The following is a 19,409-nucleotide window of genomic DNA, read 5'->3' as shown; positions in this document are numbered from 1 at the left end:
TGTCGATTAACGGTGTCGGGTTACAGACGTGCTCGCCTTGTCACCTCTCACTCTCACTCTCGCGGGGGGTGCGCGGAGAACTGCGCACAGCAGCTGAGGCGCTCTGGGCGGGGCCCCCTGCGCAAGGCGGACCCCACGCAGCCTGCGTGATTGGCCTGTAGGGAGGGGCGGCCCTGAGAAGGAGGGACTGCTGTAAACTCATCTAGAGACTCCGCACCTGCTCTGATGCTGCTGCTTTGCTTTATGAACGGGGACAACAGAGAAACATATTCTTCAGGACCAAAGCTGGAATTAAAATAAAAAAGGAAAGTGAAACTTCTGCTCGTCACCCTCTCCCTCCGGTCCACATTAATACAAATGATCCCAATACGTATGATTGTATGAACTATAAAAGATCTTAAAATAAATACAAATGTATTTATTATAAACGTTAGTCCTTAAGACCCATGTTATATGGCAGGCCAAACATTTCCTGTTCCAAAGCCCTCACTGTATTACATACAGTTCGCACAGTAAAACCATGTATCCACACGCCTTCATGTATTTCTCTTGTAAACCCTCGTAGATGGCTGTAGAGGTCTCAGGAACAAATGGCCCTATCGTTGACACTCCTGAAGCTTTCCCTGCAAATATTAACAAACACATGAAGAGTTATCGACACAAGCAGCTGAACAAAACACTCATTAGGAAACTACAGGTTATAGTTCACAAGATAGTTGATTACTTTAGTTACTATGAAGATTCAGTTTCATGATACAAAATATAATAATGAAATATTTGATCATCAATCAATCAATCAATCAATGTTTATTTATATAGCCCAATATCACAAATGTTACATTTGTCTCAGTGGTCTTCACAGTGTGTACAGAATATCAGTATGACAATACGACACCCTCTGTCCTTAGACCCTCTGTCCTTAGACCCTCACATCGTACAAGGAAAAACTTCCAAAGAAAACCCAGTTTAAAGGGAAAAATGGGAGAAACCTCAGGGAGAGCAACAGAGGAGGGATCCCTCTCCCAGGACGGACAGACGTGCAATAGATGCCGTGTGTAAATTGAAAAGATAATACATTTGCAACATAGGTAGTCCAAATGTTTGGAAATGCATGTGTGTATAATAGGAAGATGAATCCACGAGGATATCCATCCAGGACCTATGATCCAGGACCACAGCCACGACTCAAGATCCAGCGCTCGCGATCCAGGACACAGGACCGCAGGATCATCCATGACTCCGGATCCCAGCGTATATAGACACCAAAAATAAAGAAATTTGGGGAAGCTGGGTTAATCGGAACATGAGAGTACACAGGTATAGACAGAGAGAAGGAAGAAGTAAGATGTCCCCCGACAAACTAAGCCTATATCAGCAAAACTAGGGGCTGAATCTAATCAGCCCTAACTATAAGCTTTATCAAAAAGGAAGGTCTTAAGCGCACTCTTAAAAACGGATAGGGTGTCTGCCGCCCGAACACAAACTGGAAGCTGATTCCACAGCTTGATAAGAAAAGGCTCTGGCTCCCATTGTACTTTTAGAGACTCTAGGAACAACCAACAAACCTGCATTCTTGGAACGCAATGCCCTAGTAGGACAGTAGGGTATAATGAGTTCTTTAAGGTAAGATGGCGCCTGCCCATTAAGGGCTTTGTAGGCGAGAAGAAGAATTTTAAATTCTATCCTGTGTTCTATAGGGAGCCAGTGTAAGGCAGCCAGAACAGGAGTAATGTGGTCCCTTTTCCTAACGCTGGTTAGTACACGAGCCGCAGCATCATGCATTATTATAGGTTCAGATAAAACTTTATTGATCCCTTGGTAAATTCTCAAGCTACCAAGCAGTACTTTTGGTACTTTAAGTACATTTGGTTTTGAGTATTTCCACACTGCGGTATTACTACTTTTACTGAAGTAAAATGTATAAGTACTTTGTCTACCACTGCTAAAGCATAATATACAATGATATACAAAGTAGTGCAATTTTGAGTATTTCCACACTGCGGTATTACTACTTTTACTTTTACTGAAGTAAAATGTATAAGTACTTTGTCTACCACTGCTAAAGCATAATATACAATGATATACAAAGTAGTGCAATTTTAAATATAGCAACATCTTTAGCTTGCATATCTGTTGCCAAATATCGCAGCGTAACCATCAGACGTTCCCTCACGGAGATGCCGTCCCGTGGTGTTTTCCCTCTGGATGAGTGGAGTGATGAGTTCCTTCAACACGTGGAACTGAACAGGAGAACTCTGAGATTTCATTTAACTCCAGCTCTCGACACAGGTTCGGGAAAGCCCCGTGAGCTTCTCGCTGTAGTATCCAGGATTTCGCGCGCGGATTTAGTGCGGTTTCTCCTAATTGCTCGTTTCCGCCTCTTGCTATCTGCTTCCACAAGCAACAGTCCAAGGGCTGATACCGCCAGTTCCGCACTACACCAGAGGGCAACGTCTTCTCTCATTCTGTACCACCAGTATCGGGTCTGCAGCCGGGCCACTGTGCGCTCCACATCAAAATGTCCACCTTTTTGTCCGTCATGCTTTGATGTTCCATGACATCAGGGCGGAAGACTCGAGGCAGCACCACTTGTGGATACAACTGTGTGTCATCTAGGCAGTAGAACCGCCTAACCAGAATTCCTTCTTTGAAGTAGAGCCGCTTCCAGTGGCTCCAGTATGTTTTTGTAGCTGGGCTGCACGGGGAGACTGTTACCCATTGTGGCCGTTCGTCGCTGGCCTCCATCCATGCTTCGATGGGGCCTATGTCTGGATCAGCCTCCTGAGCCTGCCGCAGCTCCTCTGGGCTCCAGCCGCAGAACAGCCCAGTAGTGTTGTTGGTCGTAGTCCGGTAGATTATTCAAGACTTTACTGGCATTTATCCGGACCAGTGACCTTGTATACAATTCACAAGTGGACCTTTAATAAAAAAGTTTGAGTACCCCTGGCCTAAGGAGTTTGTTCAGGTCAAGCGCTATTCAGTTATAGTTGGGTCATCTCCAGCAATTCTGTGACCGTGGAGAGCGGAGGTTCGTTTCTCTGTGGATTTGTAATCTATGAAGGTTTTTTTTTAAAATAGCCCCCATGCCCCTCGCAGAAATGCGGGCAACATTTTTTAGAGCCCTAAATCCCAAAATGGCTGCCATCACCATAGATTGGAAATGAGCTTTTCAGTGTTTTGGCCTACAATGTTGTTCAATACATGGTTTCTGGCACGTTGTGGGTCGAGGAATTCATATTTGATGTTGTTTTGATGATTTGACCTATGTTTGACCTTCAAATCCAAGATGGCCGCCGATATTTCAGCTCCATCAGGTTGATTTTTCAACGTTGTCGTAGAGCCTTCATATTGGGCTCTAATGAAAGCTATGCTCATGCTGAGTTAAGTTATAAACAGTAAAACAACAAGTACGTACACAGAGGTCATCTCAGAGGTCAAAAAGGTCAACATTTGTGGCTGATGAGAAACAAACCGTTGCTATCTATGCTCACAAATATCTCATCTTCACTTCTGAGCCTCGAACAACACCGGCTTTGTGTCTCAGAGACTCTCGACGTAAACACAGATGCCGCCCCACCTCTCCTTATATCTACACTAACACACCCCCTGAACGCAGAGTCAACTTTAATAAGGATTGTGCATCCCTTTGTGGTCATTCTTGTGTTTATTATCAGTTGCTTGATGGTTATGTTGTGCTGCATGTCTCATTGTCTATCAAACATGGCTACATCATGTAGGCTACATACTGTAAGGAATTCTAGAACCCTGAAGGCAGGAGAGACTGAAAAGAGTCAAGGGAAGCTTATAAAAGTTAACAGCATTTAATTACACAAAAGATGCGGTGGTGTATAAATGAAATTGCAAAAGGAGACTCTCTCCTCATCTCCCGTCAGCCCAGCCCAGGGGGTAGAAGAGGGCAATTATTGGCTTGCTCTTCCTGTTGTCATCTGAGGTCTTCTCCTATTGGCCGGCGTCGTCGGGGGGCGGGTCCAATGCAATTCCTGCCTTTTTCTGTTGCTAAATTAAATCATTCTGGTGTCTGTGGTTATTTAAACATTCCCTAATAAACGTTATTCAGCGGCAATACATGAGTGTTAATCCCAGTGTGCTCAGTGTACAACATCACATGTCATTTCACAGGGTTGCCAACTTTGGGCACCTGGCTGGAGTGAGATTTTGGTATCATGGGTTTGATTACACATATGCGCACGAAATGACTGCTATCGTGTCAGTAGCGGGACCTTAGCATATATATAGGATATATATACAATAAATACACAATATTGGACACAGACTATAAAGGGCACACAGTTTCATTCACTAATGAAAGTCAAACACATGTTTCTTTCCACTGTTTTATTGTGTGCCTGTCGCGATAAGCAATTAATTGACTTATCGTACGATAAATAAAAATGAACTCGATAAATTGCCATTCACATGAGGATGTGACTAGCAGTTAGAAAGGATGTACTTGAATTATTATTATATATTATCATTATGTCATTGGTCTAAAATGGTCATACAACGGTGCCGACAATATTCTCGTTTATTGCAATAATTTCCTGGAAAATGTATCCAACAAAATTAATTATCGTGAGAGGCCTATACATGACACACACACACAAACAAATTTACAGACTTACTCCAAACTGCCAAATATATTAATTAACACACTCTCACTCTCATATACTCTTTGACTCTATGTTGGCCTATAGTAGAACAATAACCAGCAGACTTTTACTTGTTATCATTTCGACTGGATCTTAGATCTGCGCATGCGCAATACGGGGCGGCAGTGGCGGCCACGGAGTATTTTTGTTGTGTAATCTATGGTAGGGCCGGCTAACCCATACAGTGGTGGGACTCAAGTCAGTATTTGCAATGTAATTATATACACGCTCCACCTTGACAGTGAAACGCTACGCGTGAGGTTTAGATGATTTCCCCGTCTCAATCCAAATTGAACTGTAAAAGGCACATTTGTCTTGTAGTAAATAAAAAGGGCGACCTGGAGCCAATCATTTCTCCACAGGTGAAAGAGTTGACATGCTGAAAGCCCAACCCCTGCAGGGGTGTCTGGGGGGATTCTCCCCCAGGAGATTTTTTGAACTACTAACATAAAATACACATTCTGGTCCTCTCTTGAGAAGAAAAATAAATACATCTATTACTACACGACATATTTAAAAAAAATGAATGTCATTTCAGTTTTTTGTTACTTTGCTCTGAAAGCTGAACCTGCTGCTCCTCACAGAGGGAAGAGGGAAGAGGCTATGCATTACTTTACATTGTGGATAAGGGTGGATAGCCCCCATTGTTCTGTGTGTCAACATGAGACAGCCCACACATCAATCATCAAACCGTGGGGTCTTATTTCATTACGTGTTGCTTTCTATCAACACGTAATGTTGCATCGATGTATATAGAGATGTACTACCGCAAAAGTATTCTCCGTCGGGACTTCCTGCAACAACACCACACCGTTATCGTGATTCTGATTGGCCAGAAGACATTATCAAAGATGTTCTATTGAGAAGACGATCACTACGTGACAAAAGTTTTCAAAACCGTTTCTAGTCTTCGGTATTCTTGTTTTGGCGTGGGAATAGTTTGGGCAGCGTGAGAGCGTGAGATTGAGAGTGAAAGCGTGTGCCAGATGCGTGAGAGTTGGCAACCCTGCATTTCACCTTCGATTCACGGTTTGAAAATGTAGCATTTCGCCACATGCTAATGCTAACCGGAAGTGAAGAATTTTCAGAATAAAAGTATTAAGTTAATAGTTAGTGTGAACTTCCGGTTTTTCAGAATAAAACTGATTTAAATTAAATAGTGTATTTAATTCAAATTACGCCATATCAGCATTGATTTTAATTTCTAACAATACTGACCACATTTTTCTCAGTTTTCAGGTATTTGTACCATTTTATTTCAGTAAAATAAAAATATAATCAACATGAACTTCACTCTACACTTGCTCTTGCTACATTCTTTATATTCCCAGCCGTATTTTTATGTATTTTTCTTACATTTATGGTTTTATTTTACTGCGATATCGCCCTTTTTTTAAGTGCAATGTATTTGATGCTATTTTTCAACACACTTGTTTTTGCACTACATGTATCTGCAGTTGTAAGTTACAATCACGTCTGCATACTTTTATTTTTTTACTTTAAGTACACACTGCATATTAGAAAATATGCTTATTTGCATGCAGTACTTCAATATAACACGGCACCTTGTGAACTTTGACCCTCTTGCTCACCGTGCAAAGGATTCTGGGTCAGAACAAGAGAAGCATTCTGCAGAATGAGAGGAAATAAAGGCTTTCTGCATCAAACATGCAGATTAGGAGATGTCATGTTTGGGGGTGGAGTGACGCAGGCAGGGAGTTGAACAGCTGCAGACTCTCCAGGTGTCTTCAATGAGTTAATCAGAGCTGAGGAGCTTCAGTTTAAAAGCAGAGGAGCTCCATCAGATCACAGCAGGAGGCATGGAGCGCATAATGTCTGTGAGGTGAGGACAAACTGTCTGGTTCTTTAAAAGCTGCTTCACCAAACAGTAGGTTTTACTAGATATTGTTCAAAAGAAAGTTGGAGAAACAAGAGAAGTCAACAGAAGTAAAAAAAAAAAAAAAAAAGACGAGGACATCATTTCAAGAATTGGTCACAGGACTAAATAAAACATTATGAAACAGTGGAGCACATTTCTTTGCAATCATCAAGAACGTATATTACTAAAGGAAGCACTGAACAGAAATCAGACAGATTTAGAGAAGGAGTTCAGGGGATGTAGCACAGGGCAGTGTTCAGGTTGTTAAAAAGGACAGGTTGAACACTGAGCCGATCCACACTGCATTTCAGAAGGTGGCGGTAAATGCACCTAAAAGCTGTTTGCCAACTGCCATAAAACCATAGAAGAAGACAAACCATCTGGTTCTTTAAAAGCTGCTTCTGAGAGGTTTTGTGTGTGTGTGGCTGTATGTGCGTGTGTGTGCATGTGTGTCTGTGTGTGCGTGTGTGTGCAGGGTTTTGTGGATCTGTCTGCTGCTGGTCGGCAGTGGGGAGAGTTTTCCTGCAACAAGAGGAGGTGAGTTCCCATGAGACAAAGTTACTCTTCAGTATACGTACATCGAAGCATGGACATTCACACATTTAGATTAGAAGTGAAAACAAATCTGAAAAGTTTAAATTTAAAAAAGCTTTTTGGTGCAACATCTTTTTTTAACAGAATCCGCTAAAGCTTAAAGTACACGGCTGCATCCATTGGGCTGTTTTACGTGTTTTAATATATGTAGAAGCGTGACACCTCTAATTGTGTTTGTGTAACCCTAACCTGCGACCCGGGGCTCTGGAGGATCTGAATCCCAGTCCAGCACTAAAGCTCCAAATGAGGATCCTCAGAGTTACAAACCAGACGAGTTCATCATGCCTTCGGATTCAAACCAAGGGTCCGTCAGCCTCCCTGCTCCCCCCACTGAAGCTGGGGCTCAGCCTGCGTCCAGAGAGGGTACACGCATCCTTTACTCACGTAGAAGTACACGCATCCTTTACTCACGTAGAAGAACACGCATCCTTTACTCACGTAGAAGTACACGCATCCTTTACTCACGTAGAAGTACACGCATCCTTTACTCACGTAGAAGTACACGCATCCTTTACTCACGTAGAAGAACACGCATCCTTTACTCACGTAGAAGTACACGCATCCTTTACTCACGTAGAAGTACACGCATCCTTTACTCACGTAGAAGAACACGCATCCTTTACTCACGTAGAAGTACACATCCTTTACTCACGTAGAAGCACACGCATCCTTTACTCACGTAGAAGTACACGCATCCTTTACTCACGTAGAAGTACACGCATCCTTTACTCACGTAGAAGTACACGCATCCTTTACTCACGTAGAAGTACACGCATCCTTTACTCACGTAGAAGTACACGCATCCTTTACTCACGTAGAAGTACACGCATCCTTTACTCACGTAGAAGTACACGCATCCTTTACTCACGTAGAAGTACACATCCTTTACTCGCGTAGAAGTACACATCCTTTACTCACGTAGAAGTACACGCATCCTTTACTCACGTAGAAGTACACATCCTTTACTCACGTAGAAGTACACGCATCCTTTACTCACGTAGAAGTACACGCATCCTTTACTCGCGTAGAAGTACACACATCCTTTACTCGCGTAGAAGTACACACATCCTTTACTCGCGTAGAAGTACACACATCCTTTACTCACGTAGAAGTACACACATGATTTACTCACGTAGAAGTGCACGCATCCTTTCCTCACGTAGAAGTACACGCATCCTTTACTCAAGTAGAAGTACACACATCCTTTACTCACGTAGAAGTACACGCATCCTTTACTCACGTAGAAGTACACACATGATTTACTCACGTAGAAGTGCACGCATCCTTTCCTCACGTAGAAGTACACGCATCCTTTACTCACGTAGAAGTGCACGCATCCTTTACTCACGTAGAAGTACACGCATCCTTTACTCAAGTAGAAGTACAGATACTCGTGTTTGAAAATACTCTGGTAAAAGTAGAAGTACTGACTTCTTTACTCAAGTGAAAGTAAAGAGGCTTTGAAATGTTATTATATGTATTTGTGTTCAACATGTAAGAAGTAGAAAGTACAGGTATTTGTGTTCAACATGTAAGAAGTAGAAAGTAGAAAGTACAGGTATTTGAGTTCAACATGTAGAAAGTATAGGTATTTGAGTTCAACATGTGAGAAGTAGAAAGTACAGGTATTTGAGTTCAACATGTAAGAAGTAAGAAGTAGAAAGTACAGGTATTTGAGTTCAACATGTAAGAAGTAGAAAGTACAGGTATTTGAGTTCAACATGTAAGAAGTAGAAAGTACAGGTATTTGAGTTCAACATGTAAGAAGTAGAAAGTACAGGTATTTGAGTTCAACATGTAAGAAGTAGAAAGTACAGGTATTTGAGTTCAACATGTAAGAAGTAGAAAGTACAGGTATTTGAGTTCAACATGTAAGAAGTAGAAAGTACAGGTATTTGAGTTCAACATGTAAGAAGTAGAAAGTACAGGTATTTGAGTTCAACATGTGAGAAGTAGAAAGTACAGGTATTTGGGTTCAACATGTAAGAAGTAGAAAGTACAGGTATTTGTGTTCAACATGTAAGAAGTAGAAAGTACAGGTATTTGGGTTGTCGTCGGACAAATAAGTAGAGGAGTAAAGTACTGATGCCAGAGAAATGTACTTAAGTACAGTATTTGTTCTCCACTACTTCCCTCCTCCGTCTGGTTCTGGTGGAAAAGCAGATACAGATTTGGGAGTATCGTCGTCCAGTTTGGTCCACAGCGTTTCTCCTGCTTGGAACAATCCTCCAATGTTGGACTTTGGTGACGGACCCGTTCCTTACATCGGGGGTCCTGAAGCGTACCACTTTGGTCGCAGGTCTTTCCCTTTCGGCGCCATTAAGTCTGTGCAAAAAGGCGGTAAGTCTGTGTTGTGAAAATGCTGAATGTCCTCTTCCAGTATGAGAGTAGCATGCTAACAAGGGTACCAACTGTAGCTGTGAACATGACAGGATGTGTGATGACCTGGAAGAGCATCAGGACTGCTTGAGGCAGATGATAGCTATGTGATTAACATGATGACTCAGCCTCTATGGAGAGAGACATCAAGCATGCTCATTTCTGACGTGGAGCTAATCTGAAGTAAACATTGAATACTGCTTTATACTCCATCTTGTGACTGTGACTCCCTCTCTTGGATATCAGCATGTGAAGGACACTGCTCAGGAACTAGCTGATGCTCTGTATGTGATGACTCCTTCCATCCTGGAGAGGATCACAGACACATGGATCCTGAGGCTGAAGCTCAAGCCGGGCACGAGTGCCAATGATCTTTTTAGATTGGTTCAGAAGCTTTAAGTTAAACGTATTCTCAATAAACTGATTTAAATTTGGCCGAAACCTCTCGTTGCAGAAAGTACCGCAACAGGTGGACGTGTTGAAGGACCTGTTCCCTATGATGGTGCGAATCAATACTCCAACGTAGGCTATCCCGTTACAAATGGAGGTATGTTTTCCAACTTTTAGACTGGATTGGAAGCATTCAATCACATTTATTCCATAAAAACTTGGACATTTTGCCTAAATATGTCTTTCAGGTCAGACTGGTCTTGATGATGGTCCTTTTCCCTATGATGGTGCAAAACCCGTGTCAATAGACTGTAGGTCTTCCATTAAAACCATTTAGAAGCTTCAAATGAAGGTTTTTGTTTATTTTTCATGGACTCCTTGACTTTATGGCTAAATCTCTGTAGTTTCCCCCCGTGGACGTGTTGATGGGCCTGTTCCCTATGACGATGATACTCCATACGCCAACGCAGCCCCGATAAATGCCGGTAAGTCTTTTAAACTGGTTCAGAAGCTTTAAATGAACTATAAACTTCTGGACATTTTGCCTAAAACTGCCTCTGGTTCCAGGTCAAACTGGAAGTAACCCAGCTGCCCCAGGTGGACTCTATGATAGACCTGATCCCTATGGTGGTGAAAAACCTGTGTCAATAAAAAGTAAGTCTTCCAAACTATAGAACCGTTTAGAAGCTTGAAATTAAGTTTTTGTCCGTGGACTCTTTGACCTTTTGGCTAAATCTATCCCTAGTTGCCCCCAGTGGACGTGTTGATGGACCTGTTCCCTTTGGCGGTGATGCTCAATACCGCAACGCAGGCTACCCTGTGACAAATAAAGGTATGTTTTTGTCAGGTTTAGATGTTTCATTTAACTTCTCGACCTTTCTCCTAAATATGTCTCTGGTTCCAGGTGAAACTGGTAGGAGCACAGCTGATGGACCGGTTCCGTATGGAAGTGCTTCTCATTACACAAACGCAGACCCGACAAAAGACGGTAAGTCTTCCAACCTATAGACAGGTTTATAAGCATGACATTTACTTTGTTTTCCATAAAGTCAAACCTCTCTGGTTTCAGGTCAGTCTGGTAACCCAGGACCCATTCCCAGTGGCGTTGCTCCTGAAGTGATCTCCTATGGTTATGGATTTTATCCTTTTGGCAACATGGACGGTAAGTTACCCAATTATCCTCAGATTAGTTTAGAGGCATGTCTTTATGCCTGACTCTGTCTCTAGTTGCAGACCGTAACACCGCTGCCTCAGGACGTGTTGATGGGCCTGTTCCCTTCGGTGGTGATACTGAATACGCCAACGCAGCCCCGATGAATGCCGGTAAGTCTTTTAACTTTTAAACTGGTTCAAAGTTTTAAATTGACGATAAAATGCTGGACAGTTTTCCTAAAACTGCCTCTGGTTCCAGGTCAAACTGGAAGTAGCCCAGCTGCCACAGGTGGACTCTATGATAGACCTGATTCCAATAGTGGTGCTACTCGTTATCCCAATGCTAATCCTCTGTCAATAAACGGTAAGTCTTCCAACTTATAGAACTGTTTAGAAGCTTGAAATTAAGTTTTTGTCCATGGACTCCTTGACCTTTTGGCTAAATCTATCTCTAGTTGCCCCCAGTGGACTTGTTGATGGACTTGTACCCTTCGGCGGCGATACTCAATACCCCAATGCCGGCTACGACGTGACAAAAGAAGGTACGTTTTCCAACTTTTAGACTGGTTTAGAAGCATCGAATCTGATTTATTCTCTAAAAACGTGGACATTTTGCCTAAATATGTTCAGGTCAGACTGGTCTCTATGATGGTGCGACTCGTTATGCCAACGCAAAGCCTGTGTCAAAAGAGAGTAAGTCCTCCAATATATAGGCTAGTTAAGAAGCATTACATTAACTTTGTTTTCCTTAAACTCAAACCTCTCTGGTTTCAGGTCAGTCTGGGAACCCAGGATCCATTCCCAGTGGCGCTGCTCCTGAAGTGATCTCCTATGGTTATGGAGGTTATCCTTTAGGCAACATGGACGGTAAGTTACCCAATTATCCTCAGATTAGTTTAGAGGCATGTCTTTATTAACTAAAATCTCTTTACTTTTTGCCTGAATCTGTCTAGTTGCAGAAAGTAGCACCACTGCCTCAGGACGTGTTGATGGACCGGTTCCCTATGGCGGTGCTACTCGTCATACCAATGCAAACCCAGTGAAAAAAGATAGTAAGTCTCCTAACCTATATACTAGTTAAGAAACATAACATAGACTTCTCTGCATCTTGCCTAAACCTCTCTGGTTTCAGGTCAGTCTGGTAACCCAGGATCCATTCCCAGTGGCGCTGCTCCTGAAGTGATCTCCTATGGTTATGGATTTTATCCTTTTGGCAACATGGACGGTAAGTTACCCAATTATTCTCAGATTAGTTTAGAGCAGTGTTTCTCAAACTTTTTCATACCAAGGACCACTTAACCAATAAAAAAACACTCGCGGACCACCTAACTCCACAAATATCCAAAAACACATAGTTTTTTTACAAATCACCTGAAAATGGTACAAACAAGTGGCAACATGTGTGATGAAGGTGTTTATCTGGGCTATATCATGCAATCGAAAGTGAAACGTAAGCTCTTTCCATTGCGGAGATATTCCCGCGAGAGTGCGGAAAACTTAAATAAATGTATTTATTTCAAATGTGAAATGTTACCAATATACTCACGGACCACTAAGGGGCGCTCACGGGCCACCAGTGGTCCGCGAACCACACTTTGAGAAGCACTGGTTTAGAGGCATGTCTTTATGCCTGACTCTGTCTCTAGTTGCAGACCGTAACACCGCTGCCTCAGGACGTGTTGATGGGCCTGTTCCCTTCGGTGGTGATACTCAATACGCCAACGCAGCCCCGATAAATGCCGGTAAGTCTTTTAACTTTTAAACTGGTTCAGAAGTTTTAAATTGACGATAAAATGCTGGACAGTTTTCCTAAAACTGCCTCTGGTTCCAGGTCAAACTGGAAGTAGCCCAGCTGCCACAGGTGGACTCTATGATAGACCTGATCCCAATAGTGGTGCTACTCGTTATCCCAATGCTAATCCTCTGTCAATAAACAGTAAGTCTTCCAACATACAGAACTGTTTAGAAGCTTGAAATTAAGTTTTTGTCCATGGACTCTTTGACCTTTTGGCTAAATCTATCTCTAGTTGCCCCTAGTGGACTTGTTGATGGACCTCTTCCCTTTGGCGGTGATACTCAATACCCCAATGCCGGCTACGACGTGACAAAAGAAGGTACGTTTTCCAACTTTTAGACTGGTTTAGAAGCATCGAATCTGATTTATTCTCTAAAAACGTGGACATTTTGCCTAAATATCTTCAGGTCAGACTGGTCTCCATGATGGTGCGACTCGTTATGCCAAAGCAAAGCCTGTGTCAAAAGAGAGTCCTCCAATATATAGACTAGTTAAGAAGCATTACATTAACTTTGTTTTCCTTAAACTCAAACCTCTCTGGTTTCAGGTCAGTCTGGTAACCCAGGATCCATTCCCAGTGGCGCTGCTCCTGAAGTGATCTCTTATGGTTATGGAGGTTATCCTTTCACCAACATGGACGGTAAGTTACCCAATTATCCTCAGATTAGTTTAGAGGCATGTCTTTATGCCTGAATCTGTCTAGTTGCAGAAAGTAACACCACTCCCTCAGGAAGTCTTGATGGACCTGTTCCTCGTAGCGCTGCTACGCACTAGGCCAACGTAAAACCTGTGTCAATAGACTGTAGGTCTTCCAATAAAACCGTTTAGAAACTTAAGATTTTTGTTTTTCATGGACTCGTTGACATTTTCGCTAAATCTCTCTAGTTGCCCCCCGTGGACGTGTTGATGGACCTTTGCCCTTTGGCGGTGATACTCGTTATGTCAACGCAGCTCCAATAAATGGCGGTAAGTCTTTAACTTTTTAGTCTGGTTCAGAAGCTTTAAATTAACTATAAACTGCTGGACATGTTGCCTAAAACTGCCTCTGGTTCCAGGTCAAACTAGAAGTAACCCAGGTGGACTCGATGATGGAACTGTTCCTTTGGGCGGTGTGACGCATTCCTCCAACGTAGGCTACCCTGTTACAAATAAGGGTACGTTTTTGACTGGTTTAGAAGCATGCCGTTTGTTTCGTTTAACTTCTTGACATTTCGCCTAAATGTCTGATTTCAGATCAAACCAGTATTAACACAGCTGATGGACCTGTTCCCTACGAACCGACGTATCCTGTGGTATTTCCCTGGGCCAAAACCTCGTTCATGAAACCGAACAACTGGAGGCCGCCTTTCTGGGGTTTCGCCCAATGGGAACCAATCACGGAGACCCCGGCGAGCGATAAGTCGCCTCCGCTGTCTTCGTCCTACATAGTCCAGTCCAGCAACAGCTACCAGCGGGAAAAAGAAGACTTCTCTCACTCCAGGTTCTCCCCAGAGTCTGACGGACCTCCAGACTCAGAGGTCTTCGTAGCACCGAGGAGGAGGAAGACACCGGGGAGTCTTTCCATCGCAGGGACCAATGTCTTCTGAGGTACAACGCAAACAAGGTCTTTAGCTGTACATAAGATGAGAAGTACTTTTTGATCCCAATTTGGGAAATGTTTGAGTTGGATCAGGTTCATTACCAGGTAGGTTGACCCGTACAAGGAATTTGACTTGATGTTGAGGTGTATACATAAAAGTAAAACAAGAATTAAAAGCACAGATATTGACCATTTTTATAGAAATATTTACGTAGGAATAAAAATCAACGGTAATAAATAAAGAAAACGGATATTGTGGGCAGCAGCATAAAAAGACAAGGCATAGGACATGAGACAATTAAAAGACTAGAAATAAACAATCCAAATTGTAAACATCTCAAATGGAAATAATAAAAGTAAAACATATACATGTGGAAATACAAATGTACATTAACAAAATATAAAGGAGGATATTATATAGACATTAATTGTGCCAGGAATGGATGCATTGGTGTCTTAACTATTTCCTGCTTTTGTAATGCTATTTGAGATGTCTACATTTTGGATTGTTTATTTCTAGTCTTTTAATTCCTCTAATGTACAAAGCCTTGTCTTTTTATGCTGCGGACTTGCAAAGATTCCCCAAATTGGGATCAATTAAGTCCTTATCTTAACACTGGGGACATGAACCCAGCATGACATGTGAAAATAGCTTGCACTGAGAAATGTTTACTTTAGTTACACAATAAAGCTAAATAAATATAGAATAAATGCCTCGCTACGTGTTGGTATCATCAACGTACTGCAATCATCCAAAATCAAATGGAGGAATCCCATTGGACCAGGGAGATGATGCCTTCAGGGACAACACAGATGCCACTTTATTGTTTCATGACTAAACTTTGACTCTTTCTTGCAGGCGAACTCTCACTATTTCCTGGAAAAGTATCAATAAAAACACTTCCAATCATAATCAGGTTTTCCGTTCTTTGAGAGTCTGAGATTGTGTATTAGTTCCCTTTAACTCCACATCCCACGGACTGAAAAACTGTACAACTGTGACGTTAATGTAATTTTTCCTCCTGTGCAAGTTCTACAGTGTGACCAAAGACTGGAAACTGATATTATATGAGAGCGTCTCGCAGCTCTCGTCTTTAGATTGTGCTCTCGGTCCTCACACTGATTACTGAGTGGACATCTGTCCTCTGAAGAGCCTCTTCGGAGCAGAAATGACACACACACACACACACAGTCTGTGTGTCACAGGAAACATGAAGAGTTATAACACAATGTGCATCATGCAGGAAGCGATATATATTTAAATTAAATGTCCTTTTTTTCATTTTGGTTTCTGTTGATTCTCCAGTTTTCCTGTGGGTCTTCACAATAAAGCCTTTCAGGTAAAGGAAAGGTTATAATCCAGTTCTTATTTGTATAGAAACGTCCTGAATGTACAAAGCTGCAGGTTCTGAAGATGCCAACACACATCGAGTAATGTCTGGAAAACACATATACAATTACCAACGATCACTTAAAATGTCCCCAAACGAGTCTGAAATATTTCAAGAAAATATCCTTACAATATGTGAAATGCCAAAAGATTTCATGACGATATAAAATGTCTGCACTTGATTCAAAACCGTCCTGATGAGCCGCGAAACAGACAAGACATGAGTAATGTATTCTCAAGTGAGTGTGTGTCGCTGTATCTTCAAAAGTGTGTGTGTGTCCTCATTCTGCTGATGAGCCGCTCCACTTTTGATTATCTTGTGTCTTTAGGTGACACACACCAGAGATGTTCACAAGTCTTTTTTTGCAAGTCCAAGTCTCAAGTCTTTGGTCACGAGTCCAAGTCTCAAGTCTTTGGTCACGAGTCCAAGTCTCAAGTCTTTGTGGGGTGAGACTTGATCAAGTCTCAAGTCTTTGGTCACGAGTCCAAGTCAAGTCTCAAGTCTCTAACAAATAAAAGTCTCATGTCTCTTCTGGTTGTAATAAGCCTTCTATTGTCTGCTGCTATCCAGTCTGTTAAGAATACTGCAGCTATATCTAAGAAATTCAAAGCATTGACTGTGTTATTATCACTCCTATATCTATTAGCGTACAGTATCAGTACTGATTAGTTGTTTGTTATATGATCACTTTAAACAGGCTATTGCAATATGAGGAAAAACATCACACTTTAGCTAAATGCAAACAACTTATAAGCAAAACACTTCAGAATCAGAAATCAGTTAGCATTACACAGCTGATGCTGAGCTAAACATGTTTGCTAACCGTCCATGCGTTAATGTGACTGACCTCTCCGGGTGACTTTTCAAGTGCCTGATGAAATCCAACGTTGTTGCGCCAGCATCCTTGATTTTGATATTGCAGACTTTGCAGTGTGCGCTCCTTTTGTTGGTGCCGCCGGCGTTTTGTTCGAAGTTTTTGTAGTTGAACCTAATTACAAGCGGTACAGCCGCAGGTGTGCCGCCGGTCGCTATTGTGTTACTACGAGGTAGTAACAGAGGCGTGCACGTCTGCGTAATGAGCCCGGCCAAAATAACTGGATGGCCTACCTGCCTATCAGCCTTCCATCTGGGCACAAACTTATCTCGTGCCCTCATTGGTCGTGTTCGTGTGTGTTGGAGGAGGCGGGCTCTATAAGGAAGTAGCAGCCTCTAGCAGATTATCTCCGGTTGTGTATTTTCAAATTCTAGCGATCTCGAGCCGGTTTCTCTCAAATGTACCTACCCCACCTTTAATACGCCAACAATAGAAAACACAATGATTGTTCATGAGTCCCAACACACGAGTCCAAGTCGAGTCTGAAGTCTTTTGGTCACGAGTCCAAGTCAAGTCTGAAGTCTCTGTGTGTGCGACTCGAGTCCGAGTCGCAGACTCGAGTCCCCATCTCTGACACACACACACTCGTCTTGTGTTATATATAATATTGTATTTACGGTTCTGCTGCCCTCTAGTGGCTTAAACCTTACGGCCCGTCTGCACTACAGGCATCGAAAAATGCTTTCAACGCTTCGCCCATTCATTTGAATGGGGTGACGTAGAAGATTTTGAATCTTCGCCCAACTGCATTGTGGGAAGCGGAGCGTGGCTTTGCAAGCATCGTGAGCATCACAAGTTTAGCAATGTTCAACTTTTGATGCTCCCGATGCTTTCGAAGCTGGCATCAGCCAATCAAATCCCGTTTATGCAAATCCCGCCAGTAGAAGCGCTAGCCAATCAAACAGCGTGTAAGCTGGGAGAGCCAGACCGCAGTTCATTTCCTCATATTCCAAACGAGAAGTTACGGTAGCAAATCACCCGGTTCTTTACGACCAGAACTATTAACGGGATACAAACCGGAGGAGCCAGCATGGAGGGAGGAGGCAGAGACGGTGGGGAAACTGGTAGATTTTCGCCTGTTTGGGGAGTTTATATCCAGTTTACTTCGTTTTAACATTGCTATTGCTTTGTATGCCGGGGGCGGGAGATTCCTGATTGGTTGTTGGTCGCCTTGGGCGCGAGAAATCGCCAAGCCTCAGACACGCCCAGCTTCAAGATTTGTATATTTACATGTAACGTAGGGATCTTACAATTTCAGAGGCGTTATTGTAGAAATACTACGTCCTACGTTGTGGACCAACGTAGTTATTACATGTTTTTTTGTGAGACTGGGTAGATGGATGGATGGATGGATAGATAGATGGATAGATGGATAGATAGATGGATGGATAGATGGATAGATGGATAGATAGATAGATGGATGGATGGATGGATAGATGGATAGATAGATGGATAGATGGATAGATAGATGGATGGATAGATGGATAGATAGATAGATGGATAGATGGATAGATAGATGGATGGATAGATGGATAGATGGATGGATGGATGGATGGATGGATAGATGGATGGATGGATAGATGGATGGATAGATGGATGGATGGATGGATAGATAGATGGATAGAGAGATAGATGGAGAGATAGATAGATAGAGAGATGGATGGATGGAGAGATGGATGGATGGAGAGAGATAGATGGATGGATGGATAGATAGATAGATGGATAGATAGATAGATAGAGAGATGGATAGAGAGATGGATGGATGGATGGATAGATGGAGAGAGAGATAGATGATTACTAGATAGTGTCCCAATGAGGGACAGTGAGTCACACTCACAAGTGGACCATTTCATGTTCCTGTAATTAAACATGAGTAACATTTACGTGGCGTTTCGTTAAAGCTGTGAGTTGTACTGAGTGAGTCCCACGGTCACAAACTCCTCCCTGAAGACCGTCCATATTTACTTCAAACAGGTGTGTGTGTGTGTGTGTGTGTGTGTGTGTGTGTGTGTGTGTGTGTGTGTGTGTGTGTGTGTGTGTGTGTGTGTGTGTGTGTGTGTGTGTGTGTGTGTGTGTGTGTGTGTGTACGTACTCCTCCCTGAAGACCGTCCATATTTACTTCAAACAGGTGTGTGTGTGTGTGTGTGTGTGTGTGTGTGTGTGTGTGTGTGTGTGTGTGTGTGTGTGTGTGTGTGTGTGTGTGTGTGTGTGTGTGTGTGTGTGTGTGTGTGTGTGTGTGTGTGTGTGTGTGTGTGTGTGTGTGTGTGTGTGTGTGTGTGTGTGTTGATGGACAGACAGCTGCAGCTGCTGCTATAACATCTCTCTATGCGGTTATGAGTTGATCCTCCTCTCAGCAACATGTGAAGCTGTTGTCTGAAACATAATGAAGTCTTTAGAGGTGTTGTGACAAGAAGAAGAGAATGTTTTTACAACCCACTGATAGGGGACTTACTATTGCATAAGGAATGCAGCTTCTGGATGAGGTTTCCTTATAGGGCGGTAGAGTAACGAGTCAGCATTGTACCATCTTTACACCCTAATTACCCAAACAAATAATGTCCATGGTTAATTCAAGCCGAAGACAATGTTGACATTTTGCTCCACGACATTAAATATGTGAGTAAACACCCCACTGGGGAAGTGTCGAAACGGGACGACTAAACGTCATCACGCCTTTAGCTTAGCGGCGGTGACGTGAAGTCATGT

The 19,409-nt window shown here is 42.6% G+C and overlaps 1 protein-coding gene across 3 annotated transcripts; it reads left to right on the top strand.

Annotated features, from left to right (window-relative positions):
* Nucleotides 1–6,430: 6,430 nt before the first annotated feature.
* On the top strand, nt 6,431–15,351 carry LOC117448340 (collagen alpha-1(III) chain-like). Of its 3 annotated transcripts, none has more exons than XM_034085599.2 (26): nt 6,431–6,513; nt 7,025–7,086; nt 7,354–7,506; nt 9,304–9,483; nt 9,977–10,069; nt 10,161–10,223; nt 10,317–10,397; nt 10,480–10,566; nt 10,658–10,744; nt 10,817–10,900; nt 10,982–11,074; nt 11,146–11,235; nt 11,324–11,428; nt 11,520–11,606; nt 11,695–11,757; nt 11,839–11,931; nt 12,018–12,116; nt 12,197–12,289; nt 12,711–12,806; nt 12,896–13,000; nt 13,092–13,178; nt 13,407–13,499; nt 13,745–13,825; nt 13,915–14,013; nt 14,093–14,446; nt 15,298–15,351. In XM_034085599.2, the coding sequence occupies exons 1-25, from the start codon at nt 6,491–6,493 to the stop codon at nt 14,443–14,445; spliced, it is 2,550 nt and encodes an 849-aa protein (XP_033941490.1). In that variant the 5' UTR covers nt 6,431–6,490; the 3' UTR covers nt 14,446; nt 15,298–15,351. The 3 variants fall into 3 exon arrangements, with proteins under 3 accessions (XP_033941490.1, XP_033941488.1, XP_033941489.1); XM_034085597.2 differs by having other exon boundaries at nt 6,432–6,513; nt 11,140–11,235; XM_034085598.2 differs by having other exon boundaries at nt 6,433–6,513; nt 9,307–9,483; nt 11,140–11,235.
* Nucleotides 15,352–19,409: the final 4,058 nt, after the last annotated feature.

This window comes from Pseudochaenichthys georgianus, chromosome 6 (genome assembly GCF_902827115.2).
Source record: "Pseudochaenichthys georgianus chromosome 6, fPseGeo1.2, whole genome shotgun sequence".
In the NCBI taxonomy this organism is placed as follows: domain Eukaryota; kingdom Metazoa; phylum Chordata; class Actinopteri; order Perciformes; family Channichthyidae; genus Pseudochaenichthys; species Pseudochaenichthys georgianus.
Note: the sequence above shows the minus strand (reverse complement) of the source record. Positions and strands in the feature narration are given on the sequence as shown.